Source organism: Polyodon spathula, chromosome 32, assembly GCF_017654505.1.
Source record: "Polyodon spathula isolate WHYD16114869_AA chromosome 32, ASM1765450v1, whole genome shotgun sequence".
Taxonomy (NCBI): domain Eukaryota; kingdom Metazoa; phylum Chordata; class Actinopteri; order Acipenseriformes; family Polyodontidae; genus Polyodon; species Polyodon spathula.
The window spans coordinates 3,862,809-3,886,954 of NC_054565.1; the positions used below are offsets into that span (position 1 = coordinate 3,862,809).

The window sequence follows — 24,146 nt, forward strand, 5'->3', positions numbered from 1 at the left end:
AGCTAAAATATGCACCAATCCTGATCGAAGCATCATATTTTTTTTTTTTTTTTTTACTAACGAATGTAAGCTTAAGCTTTACATTTGTATTTACAAAAAAAAAAAACAGCTTCGTGTATTTTGTTAGTAATATGCTGCCATTGAATGTAGCATTTATTCTTATTAAAGTAAAATAGAAAATACCATTCTGCAAATAACATTTTGTGTTTGTGTGTGTCCTTTGTGTACAATATATCGGTTTGTAGTATTTGTATTAGTTGATTTGCCTACTTCGATTATTTTATTTGTTTTAAATACATTTTTGCTCGGTTTGTGAACGCAAATCTTATCAAAATCTAGTCTGCTTTGTAGTTGCTAAAAATGTTTTTGAATGTATTTCTATAATAACGTATATATCTATCGTTCAGTTACGTTTAACGAAATATAGTTTAGCCTCAATTTAGGCCACTAACGACTTTATTTTGGGACTTTGACTAATACATTTTGGTCAAAACAGTACACTATATGTGCATCTGATGATAATATAATGCAGTAAATTTAACCGTCTAATGTTTATGACGAATACAAATAATTATTTAAAAACTAAACAGATGATCCATGCCCTTCGGCAGTGCCCCAGTAGAATATTATTGTGTGTATCTAGGCTAGTGCATAATCAATGAGCAACACTACAGGATTAGAATACATACGCCAGTTGCGTTTAGTGTCATCTCGTTATTAATATTGTCAAGGAAGAAGTGCAGTGCTGTATGGTAATCGAGGCAGATTTCGTGTTATTGCCACGTTTAATGGATAATTAAAGGAAAGTTTTACCTTTTTAAATGCTGTTGATAGACCCAAATGTTAACCAGTTTACATCTTTGCATTTCATATTGAAAACACAGCAAATAAAACCAGATTATTTTTTGACGTTGGTGTCAACGCATGGGGCGCAATGATTAAATCGGATTGGCCCAATTTGAATTCTGTTTTAAAATTCATTAATGGTGCAATTCAACAGAGGATATTAATAGCAGTTGTCTTTCTTCTGTAAGCTATACCTCAGTTTAATATAGCCTACATGTAAATTAAAAAAAAAAAAAACAAAAAAAAAAAAAAAAAACACCCAAATTGTGCGTATTTAATAAAGAGCTGAGCTAACGCTGCTCTTGCAAGGTATGTTGCTATTTAAAAAAAATAGCCAACCTCAAATTGTAAAGCACTCTTCTGCAGTAAGACAAGGTTGCACTACAGGTAAGTTCACATCAATAAATAAAACAGTTTTTTATAATAAAAATAAAAGATAATCGCGTCGATTTATCATAAACGTGGTTAACGTCGGTCCTCTAAAGACCAGGCGGAAGCCCGACAATACACGCAGGCCTAGTCGCATTTTTGTAACGGCTGGGTGCCTTTCCGTCAGAGCAAACAGCACTGCATGATGCTAGGCCTGTATGTTTTCATTTTTTTTCCAGCTGGCTCATCCATATCACTCTTCTTAGGCTTTGAATAGCGTTAAAAGACCTCTGGGCAATTTAGGGAGGTAAGGATTGACTAACTCGGACAGTCATTAAATTGTCACGCACTCATTATTTGAGACCCAAGTCAACGTAAATGGCTTTTTTTTCTTTTTTTCTGAAACACACTTGACCAGACATGACAAGTAAATAGTGCCAACGTTTTTACAACAATATGCAATCATTTATATTGCTACCCTACAGTAATATAAGGCGAACAGGGTCCAGCAATTAATATGGATGCGATGGTACCGACCATATATATAATGAGAGATTTCTTTTGTAACTGCATTTTTTTTTTCTGCGTGATTTATTCTTTTATCATTTAAATTTTTACAATTAACACTGTCTCGTCTCTGAACCAAATACTTAATGCGTACATTAATGACAGTAAGCAAACACGCTTGATCATTTTCAGCAGCTGCCGCATTTGTATTTGTGTCGCTTACTTGACACAATGTGTACCCTTCACACTTGCCTCGCAGTAGGCCGGGCTATGGGATTCGGTGTTGCGGCTGGTTATGATAACATTTGCGTGGGTGACGGATGCCTGTAGAAGAAAGTGACGGGTACCGATATTTGACAGTTGGTGAAGGATGATTTATTTATTTATTTATTTATTTATTTAACCAATGATTCATGTCGTCACTTCGGTCGGGTTAATTTAACCGTTGAAAATAAATAGCCACTATTCTAATAATATTGTGTTTGATAGCGATCAGCTCTTTAAACATCATGTGAGGCTATATGGTGATTACGATGAGGCGTAGAGTAAAAGAGAACAAGGCCTACTGTTAATTAGTTTTTTTTTATAAGTTTGGCCGTGAATATTTTTCAGATTTATATGTTGTTTTTAGCGGTATGAACTTGTCGAGCCAATATGTGCTATTACGAGTTTAGTTATCCCAGTGTGTTTACCGAAATCATATTTGTAGTCGCTCATTATATTTAACGGAGAGCTCTTTGCTACAGTTATCTAGTACAGTACATGACGACAGATAATCCCTTGATGACAATTCATTATACAGTTTGATATAGTTGTATAATCTTGAGCATCTCTCATAAGCAGAAAGGTGATGTATTCTAGTTGTGCTCTGCTGTTGAGGAATTGTTCTGCACGGGTAAAGATTGCTTCTGTTTATCCTGTACAGTTGACCGTTCAACACAACCTATAGCTAGCCTATTTTGCTCGGTTCATATTAACAAATTTTATTTTAAAATAAATACATAAAAAAAAAAAACCCATCAGAAGCATGACATTTTAATTTGTTTTTACAGATTTAAAAAAAATTCAAAGATGTCTTAATGATACCCATTAAAAATGTAATAAGTGGTTAATGGTACATCGTTCTCCCATAATCAAAATGCACTGCATTTTTTTTGGCGTTTTTAATTTAAAGAAAAAATCCATTAACAAAGCACCCTTTACCCTTGACAATTACTAGCCTGTTTTATTAATTCATCTTCATTATCCCAGTAGGTTCTGCAAAACAAATATTAGTATTCATCTGGAATACACACTGACTGAAAAACTGGAGCAGGCAGGAGTTTGCAGTAACCACCCTTGCAGGTGCCAGGGAACCTGCCCTGTCCTCAAAGAATTCAAATTCCGTTCACCTGCTTTTAATGTTGCAGGTAAGCAGAGCTTTTGGCTTCTCTCTTGGCATTCACCGCGTGCCTTAATTGTATAAAATTAAATCAAGGTCCACTGTGAACACAAAGAGCTCAAACCCAATAGAACCATCCCTTTAATGTCTTAGTCTTTTTAAAAAACACCAGAGTCCTGTTCAATGCATGCATATCTAATATGTATATCAGTATATACCTGTGTTTTGTATACATGTGTAGATCGTATTATAACTTTAGCCCAAATGTATCTGTATCCACCTGTCTCTTTATGCAAACATATACATCTACCTTTAACAAGATTGCACAATATAATTACAATACTATTAAAATTACGAAAAAAATCTCAGCACAAAATAAAGGATGTTTTTAAAAGCCAATACAGAATTTAAAATAAGACACAAAGAATAATTCTGTCCTGTATATCAACATAAATCACATTTTCAACAAAGCATTTTCAATAAATGCATATATAGATAGATGAATAGCTATTAGTCGATATACACAGCGATCAAACTATTGCTCATTTAAGAAAGATATTAACTAAACAGAGTGAGCTATAGATTAAGATGCCTTTGTTTTAATTATAAAAATAAACCGTACCTGTGTGGTATTTCATTATTGCAGATCTTCTTGGTTCCAGTGCCCCGCAATTCAAATTTGGTTAACAAAGGAAGATGTTTTGCTCAATATATACCGTATATATTTTAAGAATCGCACCTTTACATTTCATCAATGTAATGAAAGCCACCCATACTTAGGTGTTTGTAACCTAATGTCCTAGAACTAATGTTTCTCCCTGATTTTAGTCAGTCACTGCTTGTGCTCTCTCTCTCTCTCTTGCTCTCCCTCCCTCCCTCTCTGCCATCACTCTTCTGTGCTGTATTTTCATTCTGCTTGCACACAGGATGCGAAAAAAAAAAAAAAAAAAGCGTAGGATGTTCTCCCAGGTCCCGAGTGGGTTATAAGCTCCATCTTGTCCCGGAGGATCTGTAGAAATAAAAGGAATAATATTCCACATGAAAATAAAAACTTAAAACCACCTTTTTTGAAAAAAAAAGGCAGGTTTTAACTTTAACACCCACAACCAACTGGCGCAACCACAGCTGTAGGTGCGACAAATTGGAAAAAGACTGACACGCACGGCGATAGTTCCATCTTAAAAAAAGAAAAAAGTGCTTGACTACAACCAAAATAGCTGCCCCTCTTGCCCCGTCCCTTTGCGGAGGGGGAAAAAAAACAAACAGGCAAGGGTGTGGGTCGCTGGGTTTGTTTTGAGGGGAAGGTGGTGGGTCAAATTCAAAGCAAAATGCCCTCCACATCTGTCACCTTTCTTTAAGTGGGTCAGAAAAAAAAAAGTATATATATTTGTCCGATCTGAGCGATGGAGTTTGCGCGGCGGTGCTTCCTTGCACGGAGAAACACTGTGCAAGTGGATGCCTTGTGCTACAATTTATGCTCTCTGGTCTAACCCCCGACACACACCCCTCTATTCCTCTCCCCACCGGGAGGACAGTAGGGGGGGGGGGGGGGGGTACTCGCTCTCCAGCAGCTGATCCAGACAGGAGGATTAATGAGAGGAGCCCAGCTGCTGGGGATTACAGAGGCTGTGGGGACATTAGGGAATGATGACCGGCTGAAGGAAGGCTACAATGCAAAAAATTGAAATGGGTGGGGAGAGGGTTTCATTATATATAATATAATGCAGGGCGCAAGAATGACCCCGAGACCTAATCATTCAGGCGTTGGAAAGAAAGATAGTATTTAAAAACCAGCATCCCAAATGATAAGGCAAAAAGGTACAGATACACGAGATCTGTGTTTCACCAGTCTTCATCCATCCCGGTTTTGAAAGTGAGATCTCGCTTCACAAGAGCCAGCTTATCACGACTGAAATTCACCTGTTTGTTTTTATTTATTATTTTTGTTTCCCTTAGTAAAATTACAGATCAGTCATAAACAAAGAGTCACTTTCACTTGTTATGAGCCCTCTTGAGTAACAATGGAACGGGTCATTTTTGCTGCATAAGCTGATTTTTTTGGTCCACTGGTATTGCAGAAGGTCATATCAAGTGGATTATTTCATTTTCTCAATTTCAAAAATATGTTCTGGTTTTATTTTGGAAATGTGGACTGTACAAATGCAATTTTGAAAAACATATCTAAATACAAATAAGTTAAATGTAATAGGTCTGGAGGGGGAGATCTTGCAGATAAGCTCAGGACTGGACATAAACCATTTAAAATCTTGGGAAATACGTCTCTGTTTATTTAACTGTAGAAAGATGAAAAATAAAGCGAGTTATGGTGATTTTTTTTTTTTTTTTTTTTTTTTTGAAAGAGGTTTTGATTTGGCAGTGGCTTTTCATGTTTCTCGAAACCTGTAATGTTACAGACTTCTGTATCTGGAATGCCAATGAAATCAAAAGGTACACACACTGTACTGCTGCCTGCCTAGTATGTGAATACAACATAGGTGTGTATATATGTTTTATGGTTGGACATATGAAGTTAAAATACAGTGTAGCCTGATGTTATATTTTGAGATGCCATTTGTATGAAACATTCACTGTTCAAGCCTATTAAAAGTATTTGACCCATCTGCATTCTGTATATAGAAATGAATCTCTATATACAGGATGCGTCATCACCAGAATTCAGAACGTTATTTAACGTCAGACGAGACAAACCTAATGCAATTGAAGACATCTAGGATGGGTGCATTGCATGGGCCTGATAGAGACAGAGTGCTTTGACTGCACTGTATGTTGTTATTGCTGAGAATGGCAGCTTGAGGAGTCTTCCGGGCAGCTTATCTTCAAGGTCTGGCTGGTAAGTGCTGCCGCTCCATCTCTTAAACAGCCCCCTGTGTGCTACGCAATGTGGAGATGGGATCTGGGCATTGGCATGGCCGGAGCAGCACTGCATGCTGTCCTGCTCGGCTCTATTCTGTTTGCCGTTTTTACTCATCTGTGTTTTGTGTTTGTTGCAATGAAATCCATTTCATTTTAATTGTAAAAGCAGACCCTAATAAGCAGCTAGTAAACCAAGTGCATTGTTTTAAATTTTGTAATTTTAATCCATTCAAATGCTTTCCCATTATTCGAAGTAACACTTTAAAGAGGTCTTGAATAAGAATGAGCTGTGACCACATATATATAATTATAAAATATATATATTTTTTTCATTCTTCAAGCTAAAATTGCCTTATGTTGAAGAATTTGATTTTCCCTTTTAAATAATTAGTTTGGTTTATTCCTATAATGCAGGTATTACAGGTACCCATTTACAAGACAAAGTGGGCAAATGCCACCACTTTTCGGATAAATCAAACGACTCGAGACCAAACACGTGACAAAGCATTCAAGTCTCTCGGTGTATTTTTATCCAGGAAGGGTCCTACATTAATAATTTAAATGGAGACAGTATTTAGAATAGCTGACATTTAAATCAGTTGAATGATTAAAATGGATTGCACAGGTACATCTGTATTTATGGATACCTCATTCTTTAATCACTGTTGCTGAAAACCATTATTGATATAATTTTAGTATTTGATTTCAAATGGTCTATGTGGTTTTTGAGATCAGAATTAATAAAAAAAAAAAAATAATGAAATCCAATATTTTTAAAATGCTATGCAATGACAGAAGCAATGCATTCATGTTTAATCAATTTTAAAACCGATGTGTGTAATAATGTACTTATTAACTAATTACAGATCAATATTGCGGTTTTCTAGTTTGGTTTCCTGACATAACAGAACTGTTTGTGGTCTGCAGGACAGCACGCAGATTTGCAGTTGTGCATAATTCTAATTCCCAAACAATGAAATTTGAGGATCACTTAATATTATTGTTTTCTCTGTCCGTTCGATTTGGAGCGTTTTAAGTGTTTGTAAATGTGCAGATTAGAGATTGGGGCATTCGAGGATTTTAATGCATTGCTCCTGCTCTTCATGCTGTGTTGAAAATGAAAGAACGGAGACCTCCCTTGCATTTCATAAGTGTGTCTGTAGATTTTATGTCTTTTATAATTAAAAAAAAAAAAAAAAAAAAGTAATTAGAAGCTCCATTTATGAATGAAAACTAAAAGTACAGAATGCTTCAGGGGCTACTAGTAGGATTATATGTTTTATTTTACAGAGCACCTCCTCCTTCCAACAACACCCCACATGAATGCAAGCATTTTCTAACTGGTGTTTTTACTCAATAATTCAAACTGACTGGTATTAGTGCTGCATTTAGGAACCTACTGCTCCAGACTTTTCTGATGGAGAACATTCTTTAGAACTACCAGCTTCATTTGATTTGTTTTTTTAAATATAACAAAACCTGAACTGGACTTCACATTTGTGGCTGCTTAAGATTGATGGTAATTCTGCCATTTATACTGTTAGCAGGTTACTGACTATGTCCAGGGGACTAATAATACAGGTTATGTTTTATTTTATTAAAACCAAACCTGCATCTCCATATTGAAGCCTAGGCAGAAAAAACATGCAGGAAACCTCAATAGAAGAGAAGGGGAGAAGTTATTATATGAATAAGGTAAATAAATAATAATTTTTATATCTTGTTAGCACAGAGTGTTAAGTAGGACAACTTCTCTCAGCCTTTTCTGCCCAAAATATAGCAAAGAATAAAGGTAGTTTTGCTATTCACCCCCCCACAGCGGCCATTTCAAACAGCATTCACCAATGCGCCGAGTACTAAAAATAAAACATTGATGCATGAATAAATGCACCCTGCTACTGCTTTAACATTAGAAGCCTGATTTTCATTTTACAAAAGAAAAGATGCAAGTGGAGCATGGTGCTAAATGCATGATGAGCAGGGCTCTTGAAACTAATGTTTGCATAGCCGGTTTCCTCTCTTGTTGAGGATTGACATCTTTTAATGCTGATGTGCTTCCCTTCCCTTTGTTATTTTTTAGCACTGGTTCTATGCTAGGCCGCACGGACACTGTAAATGGTATCAGCAGTGTTAAGAATTCCCACCATTTCGTACTGTTTATCTGCAGTCTATAAATGCAGGCAGAACACAGTATCGAACTGTTTTGAATGTGGAACGGAGACGGCGCATGAACTGAACAGATCCAACAAGGCTAGTTAATTAGAGAACAGGTCGAGTTTTTGATAAAACAAACACAGAAGCCAATGCTGACATGTCAAAAAAACAAACCGGTATAATAGGGTTCTACTATTTTTAAAACCGTCGTCTTCAGCCCTGCCAAATCGATAGTGTGTTTCACTGTATAAGTACCACCAAAATGAATAATTATAAATGACGTGTTGAAATCCTTCTAAAACAGATCTAAGTCTTAGATCTTAGCTCCTTCAAACAGGCTGTCAGGAGCAATATTATTTTTGAATGCAAAAATGTTTTTTTTTTTAATAAAGCCAGTGAAATTTAAACTATTAATACAATTTTAATATTACAAATATTTAATATAGTGCATCTAAGTATTTTAAGCACCTTGCAAGTTTCATTTTACAATGTCTTTTTTTTTTTTTTTTAAATGCACATTCCATATTGTTGTAATAAGAAACGTAAATAGGGCAACCAATTTGACACTGGAGCAAAAGTAAATGTGTCTGATAATATTAAGGGCTACAGTATGTAGTAAAAATGTCTCCTTAGGCTTGTTTTCTCAAAGCTATCAAATAGTTAAAGCCAATAACCAAAACTTGCTGGCATCCTTCCCCCCTCTAACCTGGGAAATCCCTGACAATAACCCTAGCTCCCTTTATGATTTATTTGAATTTCCCTAGTAGAAGCAGGTGTAATTCCTTCCTACCAATTTACCATAAAGTGAGTGCATTTCCCATCAGACATCTCCCCAAACAAGGTGCCAGCTCTGTTCATTTCAAACCAGGCTTTTTAGATGGCCACACACATACTGTTAATTAGAACTCAGGTTTTAAGGGAACTAGGCAACCACTGGACTTCAGGTTACTCGTGGGTCATTTCCCAGCATTTGATTGTGCATGACAGTAAAACACAGGATTCTTGCATGACTGCAATATGCCAGCTCGTTTAAAATCTGTTTTTTTACTTTTAATTCTGTAAATTTACAAATCTGTAATAAAAAAAGTTTCTTGCTTGAATATAATCACTTCCTGAGCAGTTGGTCACATGACCTGATTGCAGCATGACCATTAGCGTGAAACTGCGCTACAGCACAGGAAGTGACTTTGTACCAGGAAGCAGCAGCAACCTTTACTTCTATATTGTTGTTTTTTAAATATCTGCATATTGGAGATTGTAGTTTTAAGTTGAAAATAAATGCAAATCCCCAAACATATCTTCACCAGAAGAAAATGGGGGAATATGGCTAAGGTAAGAACATTGATTTTTAAAGCTTTGTCAGCACTGAGGGTTGGTAAAATTTCCTAGGTAGAGCCTGACAGTCTCTCCCATCTTGTCCCTCACAGGCAATATCACTAGTAATTTAAATCTCTAATTTTGTATTAATAGCACGGACAGGACATTTCCTTTATACTGTTTCTTTATACTGACTTTAGTTCAAGTTTTGCGGGGCTACAGCAAGAATTGGGGCCTTCAAATATCTTTAACAAATTAACCTAAACTAAAACTCTTATTTGGCCTTTTCAAAGCTAAAGCTAAGGGAGTTTAAGACGGCGACGTTCTCGGGTTTGTGGATGATTTAATCGAGCAATAATACCGGATGAAGCAATCTTCACCATCTGGTAATGCCTGTCTTGTGAATTTAATGTCCCAAACCAAAGGCAAGGCTATTTAACATAACAAGGCCATCACCAGATGCTAAAGACTGCTTCTGAGGGCATTAATAGTATTAGAAAATATGTATCTGAGTGGAACCATATTCAGTAAATAAACTGAATCGTACTGGATGTATTGATAAGCTTGTATATGTAAATGACAAAATTATTTTTAGAAAAAAGGCTCTACTTATAAGACCTTCATCAGAACTGCATATAAGACAGTATGGTTTTGGTTCCTGTTTTCCTCGGAGCCATGTTCTTCTCGGAACACTGTCTACATCTACAGTATAAACACTGCAGCGATACTACAATAAGCAGTTCTGCCTCCACTTTCTTGAGCATCATTTAACCTTCCCCTAATGTGTGTCAAGCCTCATCTCTGACCCTATAAGCTTGCAGAGAAATAGTCGAACTGCAGTTTACTCTGCAGCTCTGTTCCTGGAGTCTAGTTCACTATAACAATATTCCAAACCGCAGCTGTAGATGTCACCCTTACTAATTTGAGAGAGATACAGTTAAGAACTACAACTGTGGCCAGAAGCTTTGCATCGCCTAGAATTTTTGGATTGGGGCAAAATTTATATATTTTATTTAACCAAATGCAATCAAAGAAACTACAAAATGATACTGCAAAAGCCACAGTAGTAGTTCAGTATATCATGTTCGATTTTTGAAATGTCACAGTTTTCAATTTTTTTGTGAAGTATACAGAAAACTACAAAGCGGTATGCAATTCAGTATGTTAATGTCGACTTTATGAAGCAAAATGAGTTAATTCTATAGGGTGATACAAAACTTTTGGCCAGAGCTGTACACTGTTTTATATTAAATATTGACGTATCCTGAACTGAAGTAAAATGTTTAAAAGTGAACAACCAAAATATTCTGCTGATTATGCAAAAAAGTAAGAGTAAAGACAATGGCTTTGTTTGAAATCTACAGTAAAAGGGGGCTCTTCTGCACAGCAGCAATTAAAGACCAGTAAGCAACCAGACTGTTCTATATTGTATGGGCAGTCTTAAATAGTGAAAGGCAGAATTTGTGGATGGACATGGATTAAAAAAAATAGCAAAATGGCCTTAATATCCCACAATGCGCATGTAGTTACCGGCACATTGGCCAGTGAGTGTATGGTTACAACCATTACAAGCAGTTGTGACTTTTTATTTTAATAACAATAGCAATAGACTTCAGTTTAGTGTTTGACTGGGGGTTAACTGGCAGTGCGTCAATCCAGAAGAAAGGGTTTATAAAAAGCATTCACTACTGTATGAGTCTCCAACTAAATATTTCAGCCCTGTGGGTATCCTGAATTAGTTTGAACAAACTGTATTTAATTAATCAAAGACATTCTTTCAACAGTGGTAGAGCATAATATTGTAATACCAATGCACAGTATTACTCTTTCATAATCATCAGCAGTATGATTCATTTGGTGTGACAGACTATGAAAATGTCACCATCATGGTACCCCCTTCTACTGTTCCATTCCATCAAGAAAATGCCATATAGTACCATATTCTGGTAATACTGCTCTTTCATAGAGAATAAAAATAACCATCCCTGTCATTTCATATTCTCTTTAAATGATTAAGCTCTGCTCAGGGGCAAATCTGCCTTTTGAAACAAAGGCGATTTCCTACAACTGGCAACTGTTGAGAACAACCCTACCAATGCATTATCAGAAAGGCTGTCCCTCTTTTGGACAGCTTGTCCTTCATTTGTATCCTCTGTTCATCTCATTTACTTTACATGGTTGGGGGTGGTTTGGGTAGGTTGAAATATCTCTAGGTTGTTAATACAGCAGAAGCATTGTTTAGTCCAGTCTTCAATTAAAAACATGTTAATATCACAGAATCAGAAACCAACCATTTGAGTTGTTTGGTTAAGACTTTGTCAAAATGAACAGGTATTTATTTTTCTCCTTTCAAAAAATGTGATACAATGAAACACTATTTATGACCCAAATCCAAAAAAAGCCTCAGATTTATCAAGGTGTCAAAGTGCAAGAAAAATTGCTTGTTCTAGTTTTATGAGAGCGAGAGAGAGAGAGAGAGAGAGAGAGAGAGAGAGAGAACCCTAATATTGATGTGCTACAGTCATCTGAAATATATTTGTATCAGATGACTTGCATCGAATAGTTTGCATCAGATGGAAATGACGTCACCTTAAAATGAGCTAATCAGTTTCATTATCCTTCTTTAACTACAGTATATGCTATAAAAAAATCACAGGGTACTGTGTACGATGCAAACTAGTTTACACCCAGGGTTAGAGAGGGTAGCCATTCTGAACTCTTGTCGAGTGGCTATCTGAGCTTGTATTGCACAGAACCCTATGCAGGGTCTCTCTGCAGCATCCTGGACTGTATCCAGTAATCTGATTACAGCGCTGTCCCTTTAAGAGCAGCCCGCTCTGTTGCTGGAGCACACGGAAGCACACGGAAGCACTGCTGCAGTGGCGCTGGAGTGCGCAGGCGCTGTCCTGACCTTGATTGATTGGAATCAGAATCCAGCTGACAGCAATTCATTTCCCGAATTAACTGTCTCCGCGCGTCTGCTCTCCAGAGCCCCCTTTCCGAAGGCTGACGAGGACCCAATCAATATCTGCAATTCATTTCTTTAAATCTGCCCTCTCCGTGCGACCACATCTATCATTCTGTTGTAGGCATTGCAGATGCATTAACTATTTCTGAGTCCTGTGCAACATGTATACCGTGATCTAGGCCTAGGGTGTACATTGGATACTATTGAGCGCCTTTTAACCCAAAGCAGACCTACCATGTCTCACGCTATCAGGTTGAAATAATATACCTGCATTTTCATATCTCCCTCTTAAAAAAAAAAAAAAAGCATACCATATATTTTAATGGCATTCTTATTTTAACGTTTCAAGTCTCCTTGTGGCTTTTAGTACTTCAATAAATATGTACTGGTTTATTCCCACCTAAACCATTATTGTAATTAGGATAGACTATTTGCCAAATCCCTTCAACACGATTAAGAACTTCATGTGCCACGGTGACTGCACAGGTCCCTTAATAAAATACAACTGGGCTCGTGATGTGTGCTTATTGAGTTCCCGGTGAATGTGTTTTCCATAGCATGCTGTTTAGCTGTAAGTGCTGATGATGGCGAGTGTATAGCACGTTGGTTAATGTATTTAGAGCACCACTGTCACAGATGAAGGTCGTGCTGGATTAGCCAGGGCTGTGTCAGGACCACTTTCTCTCGATCTCTTTGCACGCAACCATCCTGCTTTTATTCCACCAGGCAGGCTCTTAGAAACTGTACAGTAACCATCCCCCACTGAGCCACCTCTGTGCATATTGCAGCACTCTGCAGTACAGCAGATAAACCTGCGCTTCTGAAAGCCTTCAATTACACACAATGAAATACATGATACCAATGATGAATTATCAATGCCCACACCGTATTCACCACAATAATTATTGGTACATTTGTGAAATTTAACTCTTTTCCTCCTTGCAGTGCAAGAGAAATATTCTGCAGATTTTCATCCTATTCAGTATTTTAACTGCATGGAATGTCGCTGTACCTTTTTTGTTAAAACTTTTAATTGACCTGATTTGATGTAGTTAGTAATGTGCAATTATTAAATAGCAAAATCTAAATTTGAGTGAATTTGACTGAACGTGCAATAAGTAGAACACACTGGATACATACATGTATAGGCAGTAGTGCATTTGCTGTGGTTTGTTACTGCAGTGATTCTAATGGCACAGTAATATCATGACATGAGTTAGCAGTTAGTATATGTTTAGAAATTGATGCGAGGCATATGGTACACAAAAAAATCTGACACTGAAGCAAACACATACCCATCTATCATGAGAATACAGTATATTGTGATATATATTGTATATACATAGTAATTCATACCATGTTACGAGTTCATATTAAGCTAAATTACTTGCACATATGCAATTTATACAGTACTGTAGTTTCCAGTAGATTCTGTGACCTGGAAACCTGCAGAGTATGTGCTTGCAGAGTATTTTCTGCAATGGACTACATACAGATCGCTTGCTATCCAACTATATATATATATATATATATATATATATATATATATATATATATATATATATATATATATATATATATATATATAACAAACTTTGAAATTAGAAATACGAAATATGTATTCCTTCTCTAAATACACAAAATATTTAGCTCTGAGATAAGCAGAATTGCATTTTGACGCTGCCTTAAAGCGTGATATGAAAATGTAGCACAATGGCAAAGAACCTTGCAAACCAATCTAGAACAGTAATGTTCTAATATGAAGGATTGCAATACGGGGGGGGGGGGGGGGGGGCATTCACATTTTGCACGCCTCCAATCCGATTTGCTTTGCCTGGTGCAAACGTTGGCTTAAATGTTCTAGTTTAATAAATCAGGTTGTTATATAATTTCAAGTAGGCTGTACTTTTAAAAAAAAAAAAAAAAAAAAAATCTGTGTTCAGTCTGGTGCATTGTGCCAGAAAATCAGAACAGATCAGGACAAACAGTACAATGAAAACTATAAAAAATAAAGTTTCAGGGATCATATTGCAGTTTAAAAATGGACTCTGGTTGGGGAGGGGGGGCAACACTGCCAAGCCTTTTAAAATGAGTCTTTTCTTATGTGAGTGTAAAAACTAGGACAGGCAGTTCTGATAGATAACGAATGTTGTAGTTACCCAATATGAGAAACAGTTAGTTTAACAACAGTGGACATGCACGTATATTTAACTGGGGCAAAAAACAGAAGCCTCTAGATTGAAGGCAGGGATGCTTTGTATTATCTAAGCAGTTTGATATCATATTATGTGCGATCTTTACCATTCTCTATTTTGTGTTTCTGCTTAGATGCATTATTTACCATGCTTACAAATTCCATCACAAATACCATTGGGACGGCTCCTAAAATTGCATTTGAAAAAAGAACACTGTCTAACTAACTCGCATGGGTCATTGCAGCTGCAAATGCTTAGTGGAGAGGCCTGTTCTCAAACATTTTTTTATTTTTTTTTTGCAGAGCCATTCCCCATGGTTGAAAAATAACAATTGTAGTAAACATACAGATGGACGTACCTCCACTATGTCACACTTGCATGCTTGCATGTATCTAGAGAAACGGTTATTCGATTGTCAGGTATTGAGAATTATCAGATTCCGAGATGTGGGGAGTCTGCCTGTTCAAGCATCCATGCCAGAGGTACACTTTTACATATATCTGGATGGCCATTTAATTGTTATTAACATTTCAATGTAATAAATTGTTCATATTTAAACATACCAGTAGTATCACAATAGAAAATGCAATACAAAGTGGTAATCCATTGCACTACAACAATACTATAACATATCAAGACCACAGTGTTGTATTGGCTCCCAATCCATTGTGTTGCCATTGCTGGTAATATTGTGGTCTGCCTATGCTATTGGTGGTCTTTCTTCAAGTAGTTAGTGTGATGCAGTAACCAAACCTACCAGGAGTTATACATTTGAAGCTGCAGCGTCAAAGTTGCACCACATATAAGGTAGTGTGCAAATGTATTAGAACACCGCATTGCTTCTGTTGTTTCGATGTATTGTGCACGTGAAATTGTAACTGAAAATTGTAAAAATAGGTAAATTATTGATTGTCTAATTTAATTGATTACTTTAATGGGCCACAAATGCAATTAACTTAAAATCGTAAGTGATAAAGAATACATAGCCCCAAATGTTAAAATGTATGAGACTTTTTAGAAGTTGTTTTAAGATGCCTAATTAAAGCACAAAGTGGTCTAACATTTTCACACACAAGTGCCTAGTGTTTCTACTGACAGAAAATTAATTCTCACACCCAAGGTTTTCATGCAGGTAGGTATATAAAGGATATAAATGACAAAGTTCTAACACATTTGCACACTGCTTTAATTCACTGGAAGTTTTCCGTAGTTTAGCCTTCTATGCAGCGTTCAGAAAGCAGAAGTTCTTTACAGTTGGTTTTTATTACCCAGCTTATTTAAAAAATACATTTAAAATGAAGGAAATATATATTCAAGCAGGTGTGATTTACAGATATAACTGTTGGAAAATGGTAAATATTGTGGTGGTGTGTGTTTTGGTGGTGGTTGGCAAGGATGGGGTTAATTCCTGTCTGTTTGAACTTGTGTCTTTTTTGTTTATTGAAGTGCACAGCACTATCTTGTCAAATAGTAATCTATAGTTTTCTTTAAAGAATGTAGGAAACTGTCCAAGTGTTCTGTAGTAATGATGTTATATTAATGTGACCGAGTTAAAATGGAATTTATATAACATCACAACATCACTACAATGCATTTAATAGTGGCATCCTAATCTATATCGCCCTGCTTTTATCTCAGAAATACATTACTAGGACCACAAAGTGCACATTTCTTTTTAAAAAGTAAAATGAAAAAAAACACAAATTCTAAATGTGGATTCAACTTAAATTTAAAACATGAATCGGCCTTGTGGTCCAGTTTTAAATGTCGCCTCTAATTTCAATGTCATGAAGTATTGCTGGGCGATGCAATGATAAGGACAAAGTCAGCTGTAGAGTAATATGCCCCAACATACACTTTCTGAATTATTTTGATGTGGTAGGGGCCTTCAGCATTCATTACTGTCTAAAATTAGAAAACTAGAAACTGGGACAGTGCTGAATAACTGCGTTCCAGTAAATTGACCACTGGTGGAGCCATGGGCTGTCTTCCAATGAAATGTCAGTGGCAACGCCTGCTTAGAGAAAGTGAACTGATCCCTGTGATGAAGTCAAGCCCCTCTCTTGCTCATTGGCCCAGTGTGGAACTGATTTTACTCTCTACCCGGTTACAGGAGCACGATTGCATCACAACTGAATCTTGGCAGACATTTTACAGTGGCTTAAACTAGCGTGGGGTAGTGGCCCATACGTTTTGAGTATAGCTTTGTCATATAGTATTTAAGCAGGCTCGTAAGCCAATGATGGAAATATGTGCCCTGTGTGTGTGAAAGGTGCTATATAAAATAGATTGATATATAAAATGAAAAGGTTATTTTTTTGATGTACACAAAAGGTTTAAATGATTACAAAATAATTTATTTCGGGGTTTTTGGACAAAAGCCCTTCAGCTGTGTAGAAATAATTGAAACCAACATGGAGATGACAGAATTGCTCTGGTCCTCACTTATCACCCTACCAACAGAAATACAGAAAATCATGCAAAGAAACTTAATGTTTACACTTACTGGGTCTATTTTCAACAGAGATATCAAATAGAAGAGACAGTAATCTAAGAGAATATGTAGCCCACAGCGAGATTAGTCCTGGGGAAATTTTTAAAGGCACACTTCCATGCAATAGCCCTTGGTGTACTACCTGTAAATACATTAACACTCAAACTGAGATCAGAGGCACTCAATCATCACTCGACATCCATGAGCCTTTTACATGCACCTCTAAAGGAATAGTATCCTGTGTTATCTGCAAGAAATGCAACAAACTGTACATTGGGGAAATGAAAAGGCGTTTAGCAGATTGCTTTGTGGGACACTTTTATGAAGCATTTGACAGCACTACATTTCCAGTAGCCCTGATTTATCACCAGTGATAATCACACTTCTGAAGACATCACCGTCTGTGGGATCAGTCAGTGCTGTGGAACAAATACTGCTCGGAAACAAAGGGAACGTGAGTTTATCTTCAAACTAGGAACTTTGGATCCTCTTGGAATGAACATTCTATTCTGATGTAATCATGACATCGTCCACAGAATTCTTGTTCTTTTTGTTTCCTAGAGCATGTCTTTTATAACAGTTGTACATTCCTTATGTCTTAAATGTTTGACAAAAGGTGTGTGTGTGTGTGTGTCTATATATATGTATAATATTTCATTGTGAAGTGTAGAAATGATAAGCTGCGATTCTCCAGTATATAACTGTTTTGGTTCAATAGATCAATTGATCTAACAATCAAGTATATCGTTTGTAATGTATTTGAAGTTAACCATCAAAACACACATCTAGCCTCCTTCTGTTTGAATTGTTTTCTCTAGCTTGGTTACGCACAGTCCACCATGTCATGAATAATTGGTGATACTGTAGCGACTAAGGGGTTAAAACCAGAGTGTTCCACAGATATGAGCAGGCAGGTGCTATATCTGCAGGGATCTGGGAGATTAGATGCGATAAATCTGTGTATCTAGGGCAGGAGTAGCTTAGCGAGCTGGGCATTCAGGGCTGTGGGGCAGAAGGTGAGCGGTTCAGGCCTGGCTCAGGATCTCTCTCTCTCTCTCTCTCTCTCTCTCTCTGTCTCTCTCTGAGCTGTTACTTTAATCCACACGGCTGGGAGGGACAGTCTGAGGATAGCAGGCAGCAGATTCACTCCTCCATGTCCCATTCGACCAGAACAAGTGCCAGCTGACATCGGCACAGCCTGCAGGTACTGGGGAAAGTACATCACTTCCTGTTGTACATCTGACTGTAATTGTATTGTAGAGGGCAAAATGTGCAAAGTCTAGGGAGATCTGAAAGTGTTGCAGAACCCGCTGCAGTGTTCACAAGAAATTCATTGCTTGTGAGAGATCTCTTTCAACACAATCCCAATGGCTTTTATTCATTATTGGAAAATCATCTGGGGAATTGCTCAGGAACGTTCGCCTGGAGAATGAGACTTTCTCTTCTAAACATCCCAGTGTGTATGTGCAGCAATGCAGGTGCTCTGATTGAAACAAGTGGCGTATTGTAGGAACAAAGGCAGAAGGATCTGGATACACTGCAGCGTTTAGAAGAGAAATTCTCTTTCTCTTGGTATACGCTTCCAAGTAAAAGTTGGAAAATTAATTTCTGCATCACAGACTATAAATACAAGCACTGAAACAATGAGGACACAGCTAGCGTTACGCATCACTTATGAACACAGCATGGGTTCTGTAACGCACTGCAGCACTAACACATACATTCTTGTAGGGCCATTCTTAATCTACTGAATTCTATAGATCTTTACTTTGGAAATACACAAGATTGACAAAGATTTGATCATAGCAGCGAAAACAATGTAGTGTGCAGATAGATAGCTGATGATCCTGACCTACTTAATTGCACGCAAAATTGACAGATCTGTTCAATTTTTATACCCAGCAATCTTTTTATCTATATATCTTTTTGTAATTTTTTTTTTCACAATTATTAGTTTTTCCTCTCAACCCCTCTGCCTCTCTTTTGTTCATTCACCCCACTGAGCTTTTGTTGCTTTTTTTTAGCCTGCTTAAATCTGCATAATTGATGTCTGGGAGCGATGGCAGGGTCACAAGGCTGCCTGTAAGACGGAGGGGGGGAACCACACACGCGCCGGCAGCCGTCACCCCTCCTGCTGCACCCTCGCCTTACCCCCTGCCTTGCACATACCTCACGGGCTGTCTCCTCTCAAACTATTCTTCTAAACCCTCTTCCCTCTAAGGGAGACCCGCAGAGACAGTTAGTTAATAACCCGTTCTGGGTTTCCCTTTTGCAATGGAAGTGACAAAGACAGTGCATTGAAAGCTATCGCATTATGCTTAATATTCCTGATCAAGTTTCTCTCCTGGTGTTTGTCAAATTAGCATTTTCCCTCCATGTTAAGTAATCAATCAAAGCAGAGGATAAATGCATGCAAGCCTAATCTTGAGAAAGCCTGCCCTCCATAAATTAAAACCTGAATTTGCATAGATTATAAGCTTCATATTGGCCTATGCGGAGCATGTACTGGTCTTTGAACGTGGCTTTACCTTAAACTGTCAAAGCATTTTCCTCGGATGTGGTTCAGACACGTCATGTGACCAGAGAAAAAAAAGCCACCACAGCTTCATCCACTCCTCCCTGTATTCCAGTTAAGCACATGGCAGATGCTATGGGTAGTGCAGCACCAGCAGATTAGAAACCCATATTCATCTTTACTTTGCATCTAACCTCACTCTAAAGATACATTAATTATTTATTTATTTATTTTTTGCTGGTACTTTCAAGCTGTGTTAAGATGCCGTGTGAAAAAATAAATTAAAAGTCAAACAACTGCACAGCAGAGAAGGCCGTTGTAGATTTTTTTGGTTGTTTGCCTGCGTTTTTATTTATTAATAGATGTACTTGTTTATTTATTTATTTAAATGTGAGATTCTGTCTTTTAATACAAGCATTTTCCTGTTGAAAATAACCAGCATTATGCATCATAATAATATTATGATGCATAATATTGTTGCGATCTCGGTTCCCGCAGGCAGGCGCATCACACAGGGCGAGTCAATCCACACGCAGGCGGAGGGCGGGCGTGAATCCCGGGACCTCTCGCACTAAAGCATAGCGACGATACCACTGTACAAAAGAGCTGGCTCCTTTGCAAGGAGCGTATGTCTTTGTATGTGATTACATCACCTACCAGCCCTGCTGCTGCCTTCCCCCGTGCACGCTACAATATATTGGCATATAATCCCAAAATTAAATGAACACTTTTTTTATTTTTTTATACTAGTTTTGTCTGTATCTTGTATTACAATGGTATTTTGTAATTGCTGCTGTATAGTTATATCAAAAAATGCTTGCATTATAAAAAAATACAATTGATGAAGTGCTTGTAAATAAATGAGAGATTATCCTGCAGCAAACAACCCTGCATTTAAATAAACACAAGCACATCAACAAATTAAGAAATACTGAAAGAAACGTTTTGAATTTGTTAGGTTTCTAGTTCCCTGTATTACTATGTGCCAGGCGGTTATTAAATGCATAGTAAGTTGACCTGAACTGTCCAGAACGGACAGGCTTTGCGATCTGTTTATCTTGAATAGGAGTGGGCTTAATATTGGGTTATTTAAAAAAAATTTTAAAAAAAGTAGTGAATGTAGACCTAGGTTAAGAGCAGACAGGTCATGGGGCTACATTATCATTAGCTACCCATTAAACTCAGACACTGAGTCTGAACCCCACCCAGGGCTACGTTGAAACCAAACTAATTATTGCTCATAGGGTAAACTGTCAGGCAACTGAATGACATTATTATCAGTGACCAATAAAAGGATACTGCAGCAAGGAAGAAGCCTAGAGCTGGAGAAAGAGGATATGTGTTGGGTAACGTACTTTACAGCACGTCAGAGGAGCAAACTGTAATGTGTCACGTGAGGTGGTTTTAATGATTCACAAGATTTTAAAACCAAGGTTTAATCATCGTAAATAGGTCATCTTCACTCCAGGCTGGTTTGCTTTTATGCTCGTATCATCTACACTGATCAGTTTTCAATTTCAATGTCGATGCTGGGTGGTACGACCGCATACATTATGTCACCTTAACCACAGATTTACAAATAGAAATGACAACAAAATAGCTGCTATTCATGAGAAATGTACAGTCACTGGTACCACTGTAATATAGACAGCTGTTCACACTGAAAAGGGTTTGAATAAGTCAGTTATCAATATTAGTAGAAATACCTCATTGAGTGCAAAAGCTATTCGCATACTATCTTATTCTTGCTGCATAAAGCATCGTCGGGAAGAGCACGGAATTAATTCTAACCCTGCAACACGGAGATGCGTTTCATAAACCATTTTCATCCCAGTAAATGCACTGCTATCCTACGCATTTACTGGCATGCTAATGCACAGTCAGGTCCTTGTAATTAAAGTGTTTTCTCAGTGAATCCTCATACACACACACGCACGCACGCACGTGCTCTTTAAGCACAAACTGATATTCATGCACAGACATAAACCCATGCTCCCAGACTTAATATATGCGATGACATACATAATAAGTCATAATAATAAAGCTACAATTATATATATATATATATATATATATATATATATATATATATATATATATATATATATATATATTATATATATATGGTGTTTAAGCATCATTTGCCATGTTTAATGCATTCATTTCTATTTTCTTAAAATGTCTTTTTCCAGTTAATTGAATTAGGCCCATTATATGTATAACACACATACAGTAGCACGGTACATAACAGGTGCATTTTTGTAGATGGGACTGAATTGACTGGTGGTTGAATCTGTCCCTTGGCCACACAAACATTTTAATTTTGTAACCATCACTTCAATATTCTATTACAATTGTTCTCACTTTCCATATAAAACACTGCAAGGCTAGACACAAGAAATACATTAAGATGCCACAGAACGATTCCTCAACTAATGTAACCAACAAAACCTTAATTGATTCCCAGCTTAAAATAAAGATACAAAACATTACCATAAAAAAAAAAAAAAAAAAAAAAAAAAAAAAAAAAAACACCACGTCAGTTTAAATAAAACCCTGCATTCGTGAGCCATCAGTACTGGGTCAACCACAAAACACGTTTTACAGGAGTAAAAAGACAGTCTTGGTTCAGCATTTTAACGTTTTAAACGCGTGCAAAATCATTTCATAAAATGAATTTTAAAACACGAAACGAGCCACATCATACACATACAACTTCACCCCACCTCAGGTGTTTCCAGCATCAGCAGGCACCCTAAGCGAGGCTCCTTTACAAGAACAAGCTGATCTGAGTTTCTACTTATGCACTTCAGGCTTTCTAATTACCTTCCATTTGCATTGCAAAGTCCCCCCGATCAGCCTTAAGCTTCATTGCTGGTGATAAGGCTTCATTCTCAACGCGGACAAAGAGAGAGAGAGAGAAAGAGAGAGAGAGAGAGAGAGAGAGAGCACTGAGCCTGCTCCCCACCCCCCTCTCAGCTTGCTGTGCATACCTGCCTTTTCCTTACTGGGTGAGGGCACACTCAAGCACAGTCTTGTCCCCAGTATTTGGTGTCACCCATTCATAAATTATTCATTTTTACTGCATTAGAATGTAGTGCTGCATTTCTCATTCGTGTTTATTAGGAGCAGGGCAGCAGCGCTGAAGATCTGTTTAGGCTAGCACTCGTTATTGAGGTGCAGGCTAATGACTGTGCCGCAGGTCTTAGAATGGATTATTTAGACCAGCGCTCATTATGCAGGTACAATTGAGTGTTAAGACCAGTGTTCTTGTTATATTGGAGACAGGGTGCTTGAGAGATGAGAATAGAATGTTTAGACCTGTGCTCATTATGAAGGTGTAAGGTTTCAGCACTGGAGAGCTGAGCATGGATTATTATAGAGCTCCTTTTTAGGATGCAAGGTGACAATGTTTGTTTGTTATATAGAAAATGGATTTAAAGGCACATGCAATTGAAAAGCTACATTATTTGCAATTTTTCTATGCAGTTCAAAATGTCATGTCACTGATGTAACCCACGTACTCGCTCAGGAGGACAGAAGATCACCTGATGCCCTCCCTTACCATCGTGTAGCCTCTTTTCACAAAGCACTAGCAGTGGATGCCGGCAAGCTACTGAACCCTAGAGGAAAGAGTTTAGCCTGACTGATGTGTACGTTTGGACACGTCTGGCACTGACCAGTAAGGGATGTGTGGCTGGTGCATCAAACCAGTTCTGGTTGATTACCCCTCTGTAGCTCATTGGCATGGAAATGACAGTGCAGTGCTCCCTGTGCGCCTCCTGCCAAGATCGGCAAATCAAATCTTCCATCCACTCTCAGGGGCTTTGAGAACCTTAAAGAAATCTATCATATAGAGACATGTGAGATCTCGGAAGAGTTGGTAACACATATTAGATAAGGTTTACTGGAATTATTTTGTTAGCTATATGTATTTTAAAGGGAAGGGATTTTTGCCACAGTACTATTGCTGCATTATAACAATGCAGATAACAGATCAGCTTTTTCGTCAATTGGCCATGACCCAACAATGGACATTTACCACTTTCCTTTATAAATGCATACTGTGGGTTTACTGTCATTACAATTTTGAAATGCAAATATCTGGATCTGTGCTGTTTTGCTTATACAATCATTTCTTATAACCTTTTCCTTAAGTTATTACAATACTAGCAATAATAGACTAAAATGATGTTTCTAAATCACTGATATTATTGGAAACAAAGAAAATCTATTACCTTTCCAAACTTAATCTCAGCACTCCCCTATTTAAATATTCCATCTCACACAATAGCCATGTTAAAAATACACCAACGTGTGCTCTTCATGCTTTTTGATCTTAAAACGCTGTACCGCTAAAGTTGTTTCCTAGGTGACCAAACATCTTTATATTTAAAACTGTGTTCTATGGTTTTCTTGGTAAAGATCCATTACGGTTATTTAGATGGCATTACTGTAAGGTGGTTGACTACCAGGCTAATGCCCAATCATCAGGTTTTTATTATGATTAGAAACTGGTAAAAGGT

At 37.3% G+C, this 24,146-nt stretch overlaps 1 protein-coding gene across 2 annotated transcripts in view; it reads right to left on the minus strand.

Annotated features, from left to right (window-relative positions):
- LOC121303310 (zona pellucida sperm-binding protein 2-like) overlaps positions 1 to 22,516 on the minus strand; it is a 44,313-nt gene extending 21,797 nt beyond the window's left edge. For both annotated transcript variants that reach the window (XM_041233900.1, XM_041233902.1), the window contains exons 1-2: positions 22,447 to 22,516; positions 3,726 to 4,112 (exon numbers count right to left, since the gene is read on the minus strand). In XM_041233900.1, coding sequence (XP_041089834.1) covers positions 3,726 to 3,741 — 16 coding nt within the window. In that variant the 5' untranslated portion in view covers positions 3,742 to 4,112; positions 22,447 to 22,516. The remainder of the gene's footprint in view (positions 1 to 3,725; positions 4,113 to 22,446) is intronic.
- Between the last annotated feature and the right edge of the window lie 1,630 nt (positions 22,517 to 24,146).